The sequence below is a fragment of the Dromaius novaehollandiae genome, chromosome 7, assembly GCF_036370855.1.
Source record: "Dromaius novaehollandiae isolate bDroNov1 chromosome 7, bDroNov1.hap1, whole genome shotgun sequence".
NCBI lineage: Eukaryota > Metazoa > Chordata > Aves > Casuariiformes > Dromaiidae > Dromaius > Dromaius novaehollandiae.
In genome coordinates, this window is record NC_088104.1 from 24,000,315 (window position 1) to 24,014,812 (window position 14,498).

The 14,498-nt window shown below is 36.2% G+C and overlaps 1 protein-coding gene across 8 annotated transcripts in view; it reads right to left on the bottom strand.

The window, feature by feature from the left end:
* Window positions 1–239: 239 nt before the first annotated feature.
* SLC25A12 (solute carrier family 25 member 12) overlaps window positions 240–14,498 on the bottom strand; it is an 87,941-nt gene continuing 73,682 nt past the window's right edge. For all 8 annotated transcript variants that reach the window (XM_064514950.1, XM_026093201.2, XM_064514949.1 and 5 more), the window contains 5 exons: window positions 6,312–6,452; window positions 4,136–4,274; window positions 1,726–1,884; window positions 1,442–1,532; window positions 240–869 (listed from right to left, as the gene is read on the bottom strand). In XM_064514950.1, coding sequence (XP_064371020.1) covers window positions 686–869; window positions 1,442–1,532; window positions 1,726–1,884; window positions 4,136–4,274; window positions 6,312–6,452 — 714 coding nt within the window. In that variant the 3' untranslated portion in view covers window positions 240–685. The remainder of the gene's footprint in view (window positions 870–1,441; window positions 1,533–1,725; window positions 1,885–4,135; window positions 4,275–6,311; window positions 6,453–14,498) is intronic.

Genomic DNA, 14,498 nt, shown 5'->3' on the forward strand with positions numbered 1-14,498 from the left:
CAAGACTTGTCCACAGTTGTTCGCTCAGTTTCCATATAATATTCACCAGTCCTCTTGATTTTAATTTTAATACCTTAGCTATTTACAGCAAAGAGTGGAATGCATTCCTTTAAAGGCTACATACTGTACCATACCTTCATTAAATGGTTGCATCTAATCTTAACCTTTGATCTGTGAAAAAAAAAAAAAATCATACTGGACAACTTTTCTATAAATACAAAGAAGTGAAGTGACTTAAATGTTTTTAAATGTTTTATTGTCACATGATTCTTAACAAAACACCTTCAAAACATTCTGTACATTTCAAACTATTTAGAACTGCAATACCCATTATATAAATGTATATAGATAGATGCCATGATGTCTCTGTACAGAGATGTACAATATGTACAGTTACATTAAAAGCAAGCTGTGCAAGGCAAAGTCTAGGCTGCAGATTCATGCCACTGGTTAAAAACAAGGTATAGAACCAAAGCATCAATCAGGTTTTTTGAGTGCAAATGACTAGTTTATAAACAAATAAAGGTAGGTATGTATACTAATATTAGAAAGGAGTAATTTGATTTGTAAGCTCAGTTCAGCTAGATCAACATACAGCTGACTGGACAAATACAGTCCTATGCTTGTGATTTTTTTTCCACTGCATGACTTTGTTAGACTGAAACATCTCTTCAGGATTCAGCTGCTACTTTTTTTGTTGAACTGGCGCAGCACCAAGAGACCGAAATTTTGGAAGATATAAACCAAATTTATTTTCTATACCAGCAAAAGTAGCTGTAGCAAGTCTGTATCCACCTATGTGCTCAGGGTTAATAGGAGGCAGATCTGAAATGCGAGTTTTTGGTGTAGGTTCTGATCCAGGAGGTTTACTGTTTGAAGAAAGAAGAAGAAAAAACACCTTTGTTTTATTTAAAGTGGGGTTTTTTAGCCTAAATAATGTTATAAAATCAAGAGTAAGCCACTTAAAGCTTTTGTCTGAGTATGCAGGATCATTAAAGTTGACTTTTAAGTCATTCATTTCTGTCATCAAGTAAGGTTGGTTAAGAACACTACTTAACAAGAAATTGAGGCCCAAACTGAAATTACACTTCTACTGATAGTTTTGTAAATTATTTTAAAGTACCTAGAACTATTTTTTTTCTAAATTCCAGTAACACAGATGAGAGGGACAATATGCCCTGCAACACTGGAAACACAAATTTTATGTAGTGTATGAAAATATGAAAGTGACTTTTAGTTCCTTATTTGTATAGAGGTAGCATGCAAGTTTCCTTTTATCAATGATATGAAGATGGGGGGGGGGGGGTTTGCATAGTATAATATAATTTTAAGTACCACTACTCAGAGCCACCACATTTAAATGGTCCCATGCATGGAAAAAACAGGATTTTTGTACTTGAAAGATTTTGTGTGCAAGTTAAAAAAGAAATTTTTGACTTACAGTCCTCCAAAATCAACATAAAACCATCTCTGCAGAAGTTCGTAGGTGACCAAAGTAACACCAAACTGGGGTGAAGATCGGAACACGCGAGCTGTTAAATATTACAAATCATGTCAAATACAGAAGGGAGTTTCTCAGGAAAAGCTAAACATTTACAACAAAATATTAAGTTACAGTTTTCAGAATCAGACCTTTCAAATATTGCTCTAATTTGAGTCCTTAGCAAAGCAAGCATTAATTCATAGATTTGGGGTCAGTCTTAATATTTAGAGTACATTCCTCACCTCCAGCTCCCTTCCAAAAAGCAGAAGGGCCTTCTTCCCTAAGAATCTTTCCAAAACAGTCGATAACTCCACTGTACGTTGTTTGACCAGCGCGAGCTGCCACTTGCAGTCTTGTCTTGATGACATCAGCAGGGGTTACCAAAGAAGCAGCAGGCACACCTTTTAGAAGAAAACCACATTTAATTTGCACGAAGAATCTCATAAAAGATGAAACACTTCTTACACTGAAAAATGCAACTGTAAACTTCAATCTTTTTTGTAAGAATTAGAGATTACTAAAAACAGAAGTTCTTACACTTGACACTAATATAAACTGTTCTTAGTATAATCCTTTTGAGTTTCTTCTAAATTTAAAGGCTATAGCTGATTGATGGTAAAGGAAGAAATAAAAACTATTACCAGAATTATTCTCTCAACATCTCCTAGTGGTGTGTCATTAACAATAATTTCAATTACGTAAAAGAGGCATTTTTAAACCCACATGTAAGCGATATATGCAATAAGAATGATATCTGTGACAGAAGTCAGTGGTGCAACCTCACTGTATTTTTTAATATCCTACAAAATATTTTGAAAATTATACAGATGATTGATTTTGGAACCTGAGAACCTATTCTACAGAAATGTTTCTGTACTGCTGTTTGGACTATTCTGTAGGAGAACAGATCCTGCTTACTTCAAAAGGCAAGACATAAAAAAGATTGAGAACACTGGCGGTGTTTTACAAGTCTGCTTAGTACCAACAGCATGATATTAGACAACAGTGATGAAAGAACAAAGCTCCACTTCCAGGGCACCACTCTCAGCTTTCTATTCAAAGGACTGGGGAAAGTTTTCAGAAATGTACTCAACAGTATATAACTGTGGGTGTCATCCAAGGTATTTCTGAATACTTACAGGGTTCAGCTGTAAAAATTTCAACCTCTTAAAAAGAGAAACCATCTTCTGACTTAGAATTTCAAAATTAATTTAGAATTTTTTTGAACTTTTGATTAATGTGGACTGAAAAGTTTAAAAAGCCAGTGATTTGCATAGGTGATCATGAACTCTCACAAGTGTTGCTGATAAATTCAGAAGGTTTTAAAGGAGAACAGGAGCAATGTAGTTAAGCCTACAAACCATTCACTAACAGCAACCATATGCAGACAGATAACACTGGTACTGTATTCTTCCTGCTGGGCATGCATAACAGGAATAGATTGAGCAATCAGGAATTTGAAATTTGCAGTATAGAAAGGCAAATTCCTGTAGAAGGTATGAAACTGGGCCTACAAGATATACAGACATTTTTAATAGGGTTCCTCACATAATATCTGAATGACTCAGAAACACTAATCAAGCAAATTTTAAAAAAGCTGTGAAGTTTGCAGACCAAAAAAATAAAAACAGTCTTTACTATGGGACCCAAGTCGAACAAAAATATTTGTATGTACTTCTGTGAGTACAGTGAGCTAAGTTTTTTCCCCATTTCTGGCAGATTTGCGTTACTTGAGACTAAACAGGGCTACAAATCTGTTACTAGTTTCCTGATTGGTTTCTCCCTTTTGCTCTGACATAAGAAAAGTAGCCAACTGGCAAAGAGCAGGAGCAAACAAGCTCTGTTTCAAGTCCAAGATGGGAAACTGCTTTTTACAAACAGAGTGCGCATGATCCACAGATGTATCGTGATTCCTTACAACTGTAACTACTGTAAAAGGTCTGTTTCGCCCAGTGGCCTATCTAAACTACACAGAAGCCAGCACTGAATGGTTCAAGATTGAGAGGTTTCCGCTAACTGTTTTTTTATCAGTCACCTTACACTCAGCAGCATAGAAGCTGGTTGTCTGCATCCACATTTTTAAATATCCATCACTACAATTCCTTCCACTTACTGCTCAGTAAAAACAAGTTTTTATCACAGCTATATATTCAGTTTATACTAAGCATTTTTTAGAAGTCTTCAAAATATTTTAAATTTCACCATATGATATTTTAACCTTAGCTTTTTTACAAATTAATACTCTATTTTTGGCAATTACTTTTGAACTAAGTTTCTTACCAGTTATTCAGGAACCCTAAACTAGATAAGTCATTTTCTTCTTACCTCTTATCATACCTCATTTTATGTTCATCAAAGATTCAAATTAGCCTTCAAGTCAGAGAGCACAGTAACAAGTAAAACCCCATTGAGACAGACAGATCAAATTTGACTACAAGTTGCTGAGCTGCATTACGCTGTTTATCCACATTATGCAAATGTAATTAGCTCTCATCAAAATTACATCGCCTCCCACTAAGGATAACAGTGATCAAATTTAGATTAAATCAGATACAATGGTACAGAACCCTTCCTATATATGAGGCTACCAAATGAATATTAAATATTACTAAAAGAAAAAAATTACTTCTAGAAAACGTTCTGTAAAATTACCTGCAATGGCACCAGCTGTAAGGAGATTAAGCCCTCCCACATGGCCATTTTCATCAGCAAGCATCAGCTTACTATGAGCATAAACAGGAAAGTAAATTGCAGAAAAGGGAATGTCTCTGAGGAAACATGCTTTGGCACCCTGTCACATAGAAAAGAGACATAATACAAATAAATGATGTAAATAAGGTTAAAATTGATATCCAGCAAGCAGCCTAAGCCCACAAAGTACCATATCTCTTGATCTGCTGGGTAAATAACACAGAAAATAAAATGTTTTAGGAAACAGAAGATGTAGAGTTGAACCTTGAAAAAATAAAGCACATCTAATATAACAGTTTCTAGAATAAGGAAGATTCAAGGTTCATTTCTAAGTTTGGTAAGCAACATCTGACATCAGTTCTGACATCACTACCTAGGATAAATATTTTTTACACATGGCATGTCCAAATGTGACTTGCAGAAAACAGCAAAGGTCTGTCCTTATGTCTTGCTGACAACAACCCACAGCCACAGAAGCAGCAAGACAGCAAACTGTTTTTTCCATCAATCCCAAAAACATTTAGGAGATACCAGTTAGCCTGTAGACTTCATTCTCATCACCCCTAATCTTCATCTGGTTGATTGACTGAAGCAGCTGTACTGAAAGGCTAGCAACAGAGGGAAACAGGGGCAAAAGGAGGGTCTCTAAACAAGGGAAAGAAACATGGAGACAAAACCAGAGGCCTATGATAAAACTGTAAGAAGAAGCTCCTGGCCAAAACCTGGTGTTAAAGAATTCCTCAACAGAACTTCACATGCTGTAAAATAAGTGGAAATACTCTTAATAAAACATATCTAACACTCTTTTAGTAACTCCAGTCATGAATCTGTTACAAACTAAGTCCTTCTGTACAAAGCTCAGATAAGTGATTATGTGTCAAAAAAATCTCATCTGCATCCCCTGGGGGCCTATATGTTACAAAAACACTCTTTGCGCGAACTCCCCACTACCATACTCCAGGACAGCCTCCACACAATAGACCCACCTGAGGCACATCACTCTTTGGAGTTATATTAAGAGGAACAGATAGCACACATTATGAAACCTGTGTGGGGCTAAACAAGAAGACCTGGTAAAAGAGCTAGAAGTGGTTAAAAAAAAAAAAATCTTCCTTTGATGATTTTCAGTCAGTTATTTTATGCTGTAAAATGAATTCTTACAGTTATTCAGAAATGCTAATGCAATTTTAAAAATCAACAGAATTCTTAGTAAGCTCAGTTGTTTAATTACTGCACACAAAAACAATACTTTTGTCCCATGTACTAAAACATCTGTGATCTTTAGGAAATGTAATGGTTATGAATCTGATCTACAGAATTCAAAAAAAAAAAAAAAAAAAAAAAAGCTGCAGCTCTAGAGATAAATTTGCACACTTTTATAATATTATTGCAGACCTATGGACAAATCAGGTAAAATGATCTTTTGTAAGTGCACAGCTGATCTAACTGCTGAATTTAATGTATTACCCCTTGCACTGGCAAAAGGTACAGTAAGAAATACTTTTCCTTGTTTAAGGAAGCTAATAGCTTCTGCTCCATTACATCTGATCTGTAATGATGGTAGTAAGTATACCTGCAGGGAAAGAATCTGTTGACTGGCATTCTGCTAAAGTATTGTACAGTGTGGGCTTTTTTTAGTGGAATTTGTTATTGACAAATCCCACCACTTAACTTCTTAAAGATCTGAATCCTACTAAACTCCACTAGTGTTTCACTGCAGTCAAATTATTAAGACAAAGAGAATACCCTACTGCAAAGATAACAATAGAGATAACAGAGATTCAAAATAAATGTAAGAAAAGCATACAGGGAAAGCTAAAGAAACTTTTCACAAAACCCCACCAAATGAAATGATCTGTGCTAGATGCCAGCAGGTCTGCAATACAGGACTCCCTGTAGCTTGGTATAAAAGCCCAAAGGATAGAGTGGGAGAGTATTTTTATGTATCCCACTGCCATTAATATAAAAGTGGGTTTTCTTCAGTTTTCTACTGAGGGGTTGCCCTGCAGGAAGAGATTGTTTTCAAATTCAAAAGGTTTCTTTGTTTTTAAAGCAGTTTTTGTTTCAACTATTTTAAGTTTAGCACAAAACAAGTTAACAGAGCTGTGATGAAGCCACTCAAAGCAGGAATACATACCTTATAAAGACCAAGAAGGCCTAAATCTTTTAAAACAGAGAGGGCACTGACTCTGGGTCCTGTAGTAATTTCTCCTGCTACCTGCAACCGAATCTTTACTATCTCCAGTGGATTCGTGAAGATGACCTGGGAAGCTCCTGCCTGCAAACCCAAAGGAAAAGAAAGTAAATTGTGTTACTAGAGCACACGGTGACAGGTTCACTCTTGCAAAGTGCTGAGTGCCTTCATTTCTCACTGCACTGGCTGATATTCTCATATAAAAAATATATAAGAGATATTTAATAAAGTGCTTGTCCAAAAACATGGACGTTTAAAAGCCCAAAATCAGAATTCATGATTTTGTATGAAATTCTGATTTGCATAAATTTTAACATTTATATGTTTATATTGCACAGAGCTGGATTAATTCACTTTGTCTCTGACTTTCTCCTTGACATCGCTTTGTAAAAGTCATAAGGCTGTGTAAAAATCCATCAGATATTATACTAAATATTAAACTAAAATAATCATTAGACTTGTGTTACTAGAACATCAAATGCATATAAAAGAGACCTTATGTTTATTCAATAATAATTCATCACCAATGTGTAGACATGTTATTTGCATTTAGTGGTGTTGTTTGAAAGATAAATTTGCATTTAATGGTGTAATTTTAAATTATTAGAAAAGGTGTTTGGAGATTTGTATAGCAGCCTTTAATTGTCCTAATTGGAAATAAAATATAAAATCTAAACAGGTAGAGTAACATTTCAAAATATGATACTAGATACAAACAGGAGTCACATCTTCCTCTGAGCTGGGCATGACAGGTTTTACATACAGGAAATTTTCTATTAGCAGAGTTAAAGGACTATCTTGCACACTTTTCCCTAGCAATACTGTTGCAGAGCTGCTTCAGATTCTGTACTTTTAACACAAGACTTCCAAAGAACTACATTTCAGATTTGAGAGAGATTCAGTCTGACAGTTTAGTTTCAGAAGCATGTAAAGCTATTTAAAATGATGTTTAGGTTTCTCTTTGGTATGCTGAAGGTATTACCATTCATGTCTGCAAAAATGTGTAGTTCATCACAAAATAGCTAAATTTTACTTCACTTCCCAACTTCCCTTTCCCTCTCTTCCTAAACCATCTGTGTTCATTTAAAAATTAAAGCCATTTACTTAAAACCTGTGGTATATAGCCACTTGAATATAGCCAACACTAAATTAAAAAGCATTTCACATTCTAAAAGCTCTGTAACTCTTCCTCTTAAACCTGATTTATGCCTCCGACCCATCAAATTTTAGTGAAGGAAAAAGATGCAGAACATCTGCAATTAAAGCCTTCTTCCACTTCTAAATTGCTCTTTGTGATGGTGGGTGTCCTCTGTACCACCTCCCGGCCAGCACACATGGTGTTTTCTGCTAATTGATTTAGAACTAATGAACACTAATCCTTTCTGTCATGCCTCTGCCTATAACACAGTGTTCATCTCTCCAAAAGCAGGCAGAATAAACTGAGATTAGCCCTGAAGCATGCCTTGGAAGATGGTAACTTGAATTATTTTAGACTTTACACAAAAGAACATTGCAAAGCTCTTGCAGAGAACAATGGAGCACTCAGGTAGTGTCTACTGGATGGTGGGGCATGAAGCATCAAATCTTCCCTGACCAAGCAACAGATACTTCACTGAACCTTCACTAAACACACTGCCAGCCTTTTATTGCAAACTCTGTTTATCATTTCACTTACACTCAATATTGAAATTTATAATCATTGTTGTTATGATTTTAGTATTAAAGCACCTTGACTCAAACAGTGATAGATCCACCCCTGCTTTCAGTTAATTATCTTTACTGGAGTAGTTACTTCTCTAACACTTTCCGATCAAATAATCAATCTAGATAGTTAATCTGCCTTGTATTCCTTCACTTCTTTCCCCTCTGAAAAAATCAAAGCTTAGATTTTGCAGACATCTACTGCAACTGTCAGGAAGACCCCTGGAAGTCACAGACCAGCCAGCTGACCCCACCTGCTCTGCTCCTGGCACTTAGGGCACTGCATTTGCTCAGTCCTCTGACACCACCCGTGTCCAAAGTCATTCTTCAGACTCCGTTTGCTTTTCGTCTCACCCATTCCTTTTCAGTTCCTCCACACCCATGCATGCAAGGTGAAACAACTGTCCTGCCAGGCAAAGTTTCAATCTAAATAAAACTTACACAGTTCTCATCTGGTAAGTTCTGTTAAACAATAACCAATTTTTGTTCACATTGCATTGAACACAAAAACAATTTCAAATTTTTATCATCTCCCTATGTTATTTTTTTAATAATTGTGGTAGAAATAATATTAAGCAGAATGCTATTACTATATAATACAATGCAATATGAACAGTAAAAAACAACCCTCAAATAACTTCAAATTCAGACACTGAATTAGAAATTCACTCCTGGAGCCATTAAATATGCATTTTTTGTCTACATATATGTGAATTTCAATTTTTTATTTTTAATTTGTTATAAATTAGCATATCCTGCAGAGCAGCCAAAATAACTCTTCATGTTTGCCTAACATCCACCACAGAAACACAAATAGGCCAGTTCATAAACATTTCTATTTTCTACCGTGAATTCAATCTTCCTGCAATTAACGTTCTCCTTTCCTAGGTGCACAACTGCCTACCTTTCTGTTAAAACCAGCATAGCCCTCTTCTGAAGCAGAAATTAACAGATAAGACTTTAAACACATTTTAATAACTTAATAGTAATACTAATACATTCTAATATATTTATACACATAATAGTATGCATTGTATATTATTAATCTAGAATTATATATTACTATAATATTAAAGTTTAAATGTGACTTGATAAACAGGTTACTGCATAAAATAAACTATCAGGAAAAGCCTAACATATGCTTATAAAATCAGTAGAAAACCATTTGAAAAGCTCTTTAATTATATTAACTCTTTGAACATTGAATAATTACAGTGTTGACAAACTTCTTAATATGCAGCTTTCTTTAAAAAGAGCTATAACTGTCAAGATTAAATACAGCATATTAGCAATATATGCTCCTATCCAAATCTTGACTTTTCATACAGCAATGCTTGGAGTTCTGCAAACTTTTCTGCACAGGAGTAACACAGCTACAGTTTGATTTACATGAAGAGCTGTGCTGAATTTGGTGGAATTGCATGAACACAAGTGAGCTCCTTAATATATCACAAGTACAGATAAGAGGAAGAAGAAAAGACCTAATGTTGACTTTTACACAGGACATTAGAACACAGGACACAAGAAAATTCACTTTTTCATTGTGTACTTTTTAAAAATCAATGTCTGTTTGTTTGTTTTTTAAAAGAAATGGTCACCTAGCTGACGAAGAGTGTCTGAGGCAGAGGAGGGAGGTGCTGCCTGGGCTCCCCGGCAGCACAGGAGGTGCCCCAGAAGGGGAGCAGGGAAGAGTGACACAAAGCAACTCCAAGTGAAAATGAACTGGTAGTGTGCAAGGCTGCAAGGCACAGCTCCATGCTTCTGTGCAAATGATCTGTAATAAGCATCATTCTTTTTCAAAATAACTTACCTCAGCTGTCAACTATGTACTTTAAATACACAGGCACATGTATACATACGCGCACACCCACACACACACATACACATATATATATTGCAGTCTTTGAATTTCTTTTGGAGAGAGTGTACTGAATCTAGATCCCCCCCCATAGAAACCTCCCTTCACACATAAATTACAATGGACACTTTAAAAAAGGTTGACAAATTTGTTTCTGAATGGAGGTTATTCATACACATCAAAAATACCAGTAATAAAAGCTTCTACTTAACCTTAATGTCATGTAAAATAACTCTACAAGGAGCAAATAAAGGAACTAAATCTGACAGCAAAGGTTATAAGAGAAAAGATGTATTTTGAGATCCCACAGCAAACGCCTCATGACATGCCAAAGGCTGAAGGAAATACACAAATGACCCTGCAACATGAGACCTCTTGCCCTTTCCAATTCCACCCAAGAGGCATATGCTACAAAGGGGGAGAGGCCTGTTTCAAGCCCTTCCTTCCTTCCTTTTTGAAACCAACACATCCTGGACCAAAACTGTGTCCCATACAAGCAGCTAAAATAAGATGTTACTTAAAACAGTCCTTAAAAACATCAAAGAACTTGTACTTTCTCAAGGCAAAGCTTTTGTTGTTCATGCACCTACAGTAAGCTTACTGTCTATTACTAAACAATAACTTTGTCCCTAACTTTAAATATTTCTGCCACAGAGGTTAAGATAAAGCAGTTGAAAGTTTAATTCTGCTTCTAATTTTATCTGTTTAAAGCATGTGGAAAGAAGTAGAGTATGTTCAAGATTTTGATATAAAAGTACTCTGCAGCTATAATTCTATATTTTTCTGTTCATCAAATAAAAAAGTAACTTCTTTAATTTTTTCAAAAAGAAATATTTAACTTGTTTATATTTGCCTGATAAACTATAATGAAATCTTACACACATGTGCATGTATATATATACATGCATATATACATACACACATACTATGTATAAATATATATGAAAATTATGTTTAGAAATATCAAAATATTTAGATTAGATGTTAGATTCAATGTTTCAATATATAAAGGCTTTTAATATTCAGTGGTAAACTTGGACCTCTATGTGTATGTATATGCAAACACACACACAGACACACATCCTACCTATAATCATCAACAGATGCACTGCCTACACCTCCAAGCTTTCTTAGACGCAGTCTTTCTCACATCCTCTTCCTTCATGCAATAGGAATCAGAAACATCTTACAGATGAAACAGGATTCATCCATTCAAATTGTTAAGCATTGCATACATTTTCTTGTTGGGAGTAATCCATCTTTTCCTATGTAACTCATAGGAATTACAGCTTAAAATCACAGCATCTTTCTATCTACTGTAAAGGTACTTGTGAATCATTTATATACCGTTAGATGTGTATACTTCAACACCTCTTCCCAAGTGAGGAAGAACAGTTACTCTATAGCACTTTGCTCTCCATGATGTAGTCACATGCCTCATGCATTTAAGTTCCTCCGAGTAGCATGGTCCAGATACGTTCTCTGCCTCCCCGGCTGTTGTCAGGTTACAGGAAAGCACTGCCAAAGCCTTGCTCAGTCTCGCTGCAACTCAAAGCTAATGGTAGCTGAGAACTCCAAAGGCAGGAATGCAGGCTAATCACGGAATTACAAAGAATTGTAATTCAATTAATTACAATAACAGTAGGGAAAGAAATTGTTTTCTCTGAACATGTGTAAGTGTGAATAATGGTGTTGATCACTAACAAACTAGCGTACTCTCAGGAGGGTAGGAAGATGGGGATGTGAGCTTTATCCATCAGAGACAAGAGCCCTTTAATTGACAGGTATGACCTGACAGAGGCAACTGAACTGCCCCACAGAGCACTCAACCAGATCTCAAACACAGCAACAAGTTGGGAGCAGCTGGGAATATTTGGGCTTTGACAGAGTGGATGTTTACATTGCCCAGCGGGTAGCAGGTAGGTTTCAAGGAACACAGGGCACAGGCTGACTGCGGGAGGTCCCTGCCCTGCAGTGAGGGAGGAAGGACAACTGACAGGCAACTGGCAGTGTAAATGGGCCACTGCTTGGGTGGATGTCTTTGTTCACAGCTATAAGAATACAGGCTGTTGCTTTGAACTGGGAATGTGATCAGTATGGCCTATCAGTAGTATATTCTACAATCTTATAGGAATTGAGACAGAAATAATACCTTCTAGAAGTTCACTGAGAAGAATGGGAGAGAGTCTGAGAAACAAGATTTTGGCCAAAGAGATCCAGTCTCTGAGTTCTTGCTTCTGGAAGCAGCACATGGTCTTTCTGTGGTGCTATACCATCTCTCTGCTGGATGGTATAGCACTTCTTGCAAACACTGCAGAGCTCAGGATATTGAATAACTCATGCAGGTTCTCTTGAATCATTACTGTCTTAATTCAAAGGTTTCAGCTGTCCTCAGGTGTGGGTCTTAGAAAACTGTAACACCATATATACACTTTGATGTGGCAGTGCCATCCAAAGAGGAGGAAATTTTGTTTCCCAAGCTGCTTCCACTTCCTCACAAAAATTTTTTTTGGTTCCCAGTTGAGGACAGTGGCATGCACAATGCACTTTGTTACTGCTTGCAAGAGGGTGAGCTTTAAAGGGTCAGTAAGGCCTCTGCTGTAAACTGTATAAAACTGCCAAGAACATGGCTAGCTCATCCACTACAGTTCCATAGCAGAAATAATGAAAAAGAGCATTATTCCTATTAACCAGGAGAAGGTTCAGTGCCACACAGGCATGTGAGGGTCAGAAGCAGTAAGTACATCTTTGAGAACTGCATATGGGTGTAATGCTGTTTCTGATGGTGCTATGACAAGATGAAAAGAATGTTTTTAATTCAGCCTATTTATAGTGTACTGTTAGCAAAACATTTACATGTCGAACAGGGAAAAAAGCCACAAAAAAAAGCTACCCACATCCAGATGCTGATAATAATTTTGCCTTAGATAAAAGTGGCAGTCCCACAGTAACCCATCATTTTGTACTAACTGAGACAGAGGAGGAATGGAATCAAGGGGAGATGAAGAAGGAAGGTAGCATGGTCCAAGCAGAAAATCTTGCATGCATGTAGAGACAGACAAAGCCTACCTGTGGCAATTCTCTGGCTGTAACTGGTTATGTCTCATAATATTTTGTGGAAAAATGGTATGCAATGAACACCAGAAATAAGATCATGATAATTTCCAAGCAAGTCAACATAGACAAGAGCTGTCAGAAAATAAGCCTCACAGTGACAACAATAGAGAAAGGGATTTATGGAAGGTCATCAACAGTTTTCCAAAAACAGCCCAGCAAGTCCAACATGATCATGCAGCTGCTATTCTGTTTTACTCTGAATAGAATCTACACAGAGAGAGGACAGAGCATGAGAAGAGATACTAACATATTAACTAGCCGCTGCTTTAGCCAACTGATCCTTTCAGTTTTTTTTTAAATAAACTTTATAGACTTACTAATAAAGATTTTGGTATTTAGGAAGCAATGAAACAGCTGAAACGAAACTAAGCAACAGTGCAGACAGAAAAGTCACCAACTGGTAAGATATTAGATGATCATAGAAGGCTACAAAGAAATGAAGAACATCCCTGAAGCTGCTAAATTGTGGCCAATTCCTCTCCTAAATATGACAACATCCTCTAGAATTCCCCCAAACGGAATGAAATAAGTATTACCTTGAAACATGAGATGAGAATATGAGCTAAGACGGTTAGCTAGAAGAAAGTATTGTATTTAAATCTGCTCAGCTTCACAGAAGCATCCAAATTTCTGAAAGTTTATCTGAAACTCAAATTTCCCCCTAGTTATCGTGTTTACTATAGTAAGAAAATAAAAAGTTGTTTTGAAAAAGGGCTACTTACCAAGAAGTAGAAAAATCTTTAGTAAAGGTCTTGTTGAATATTATAAATTTTTTAAAAGAATAATATAAAATAATAAAACCAATTATCTCATGTTTGATTTAAATTTTAAATTTAATGACAGCACAGAGAAAAACACTAATGAATTATATTCACTTCTGTTATAAATGATCCATATGTGCTTTCTGTATTATTGAGCTTTCCAGAAAAAGGTTGGTCTTTTGCTAGCTATACATCACAGCTGCTTTCTCACATTTCTCAGAAAATAAACTTTGTACACTGACAGGTGAAGACTCAAGCATGTACCAGGCTGCCAAATTCAATCAGGCAGAACTATAAGCAGCCTCCCTCCAGGGCTGCTTCTTTGAATTAAAAGTTTGCAGAGGTCAACAACCTTTCTGCCCCAGGTTTTGTTGTAAGCTGAGGAGGTTTTATACCAGCCTGTCAGCCTACTCAACTGGAAGTTATTAGTGTTCTCTGCTACAAAAGAAACCTAACTCAAGTCTTAGACATTTTATAGGGTTAACAACTGTTGGGGAATCCCACAAATGAAATTAGCCAATGTGCAAACACACAAAAAAATTCTATCAATATCAATTCAAACCACTTAGAGATAGCTTAGAGATCTACTGAATTATAGCCCTCATTCTCAATGAAAACTCAAGTTTTCATACTGTATTGACATAAAGGATGTAGTTGGCATCTGGAGTAAAGTAGCTAAATTTTATATGAAGT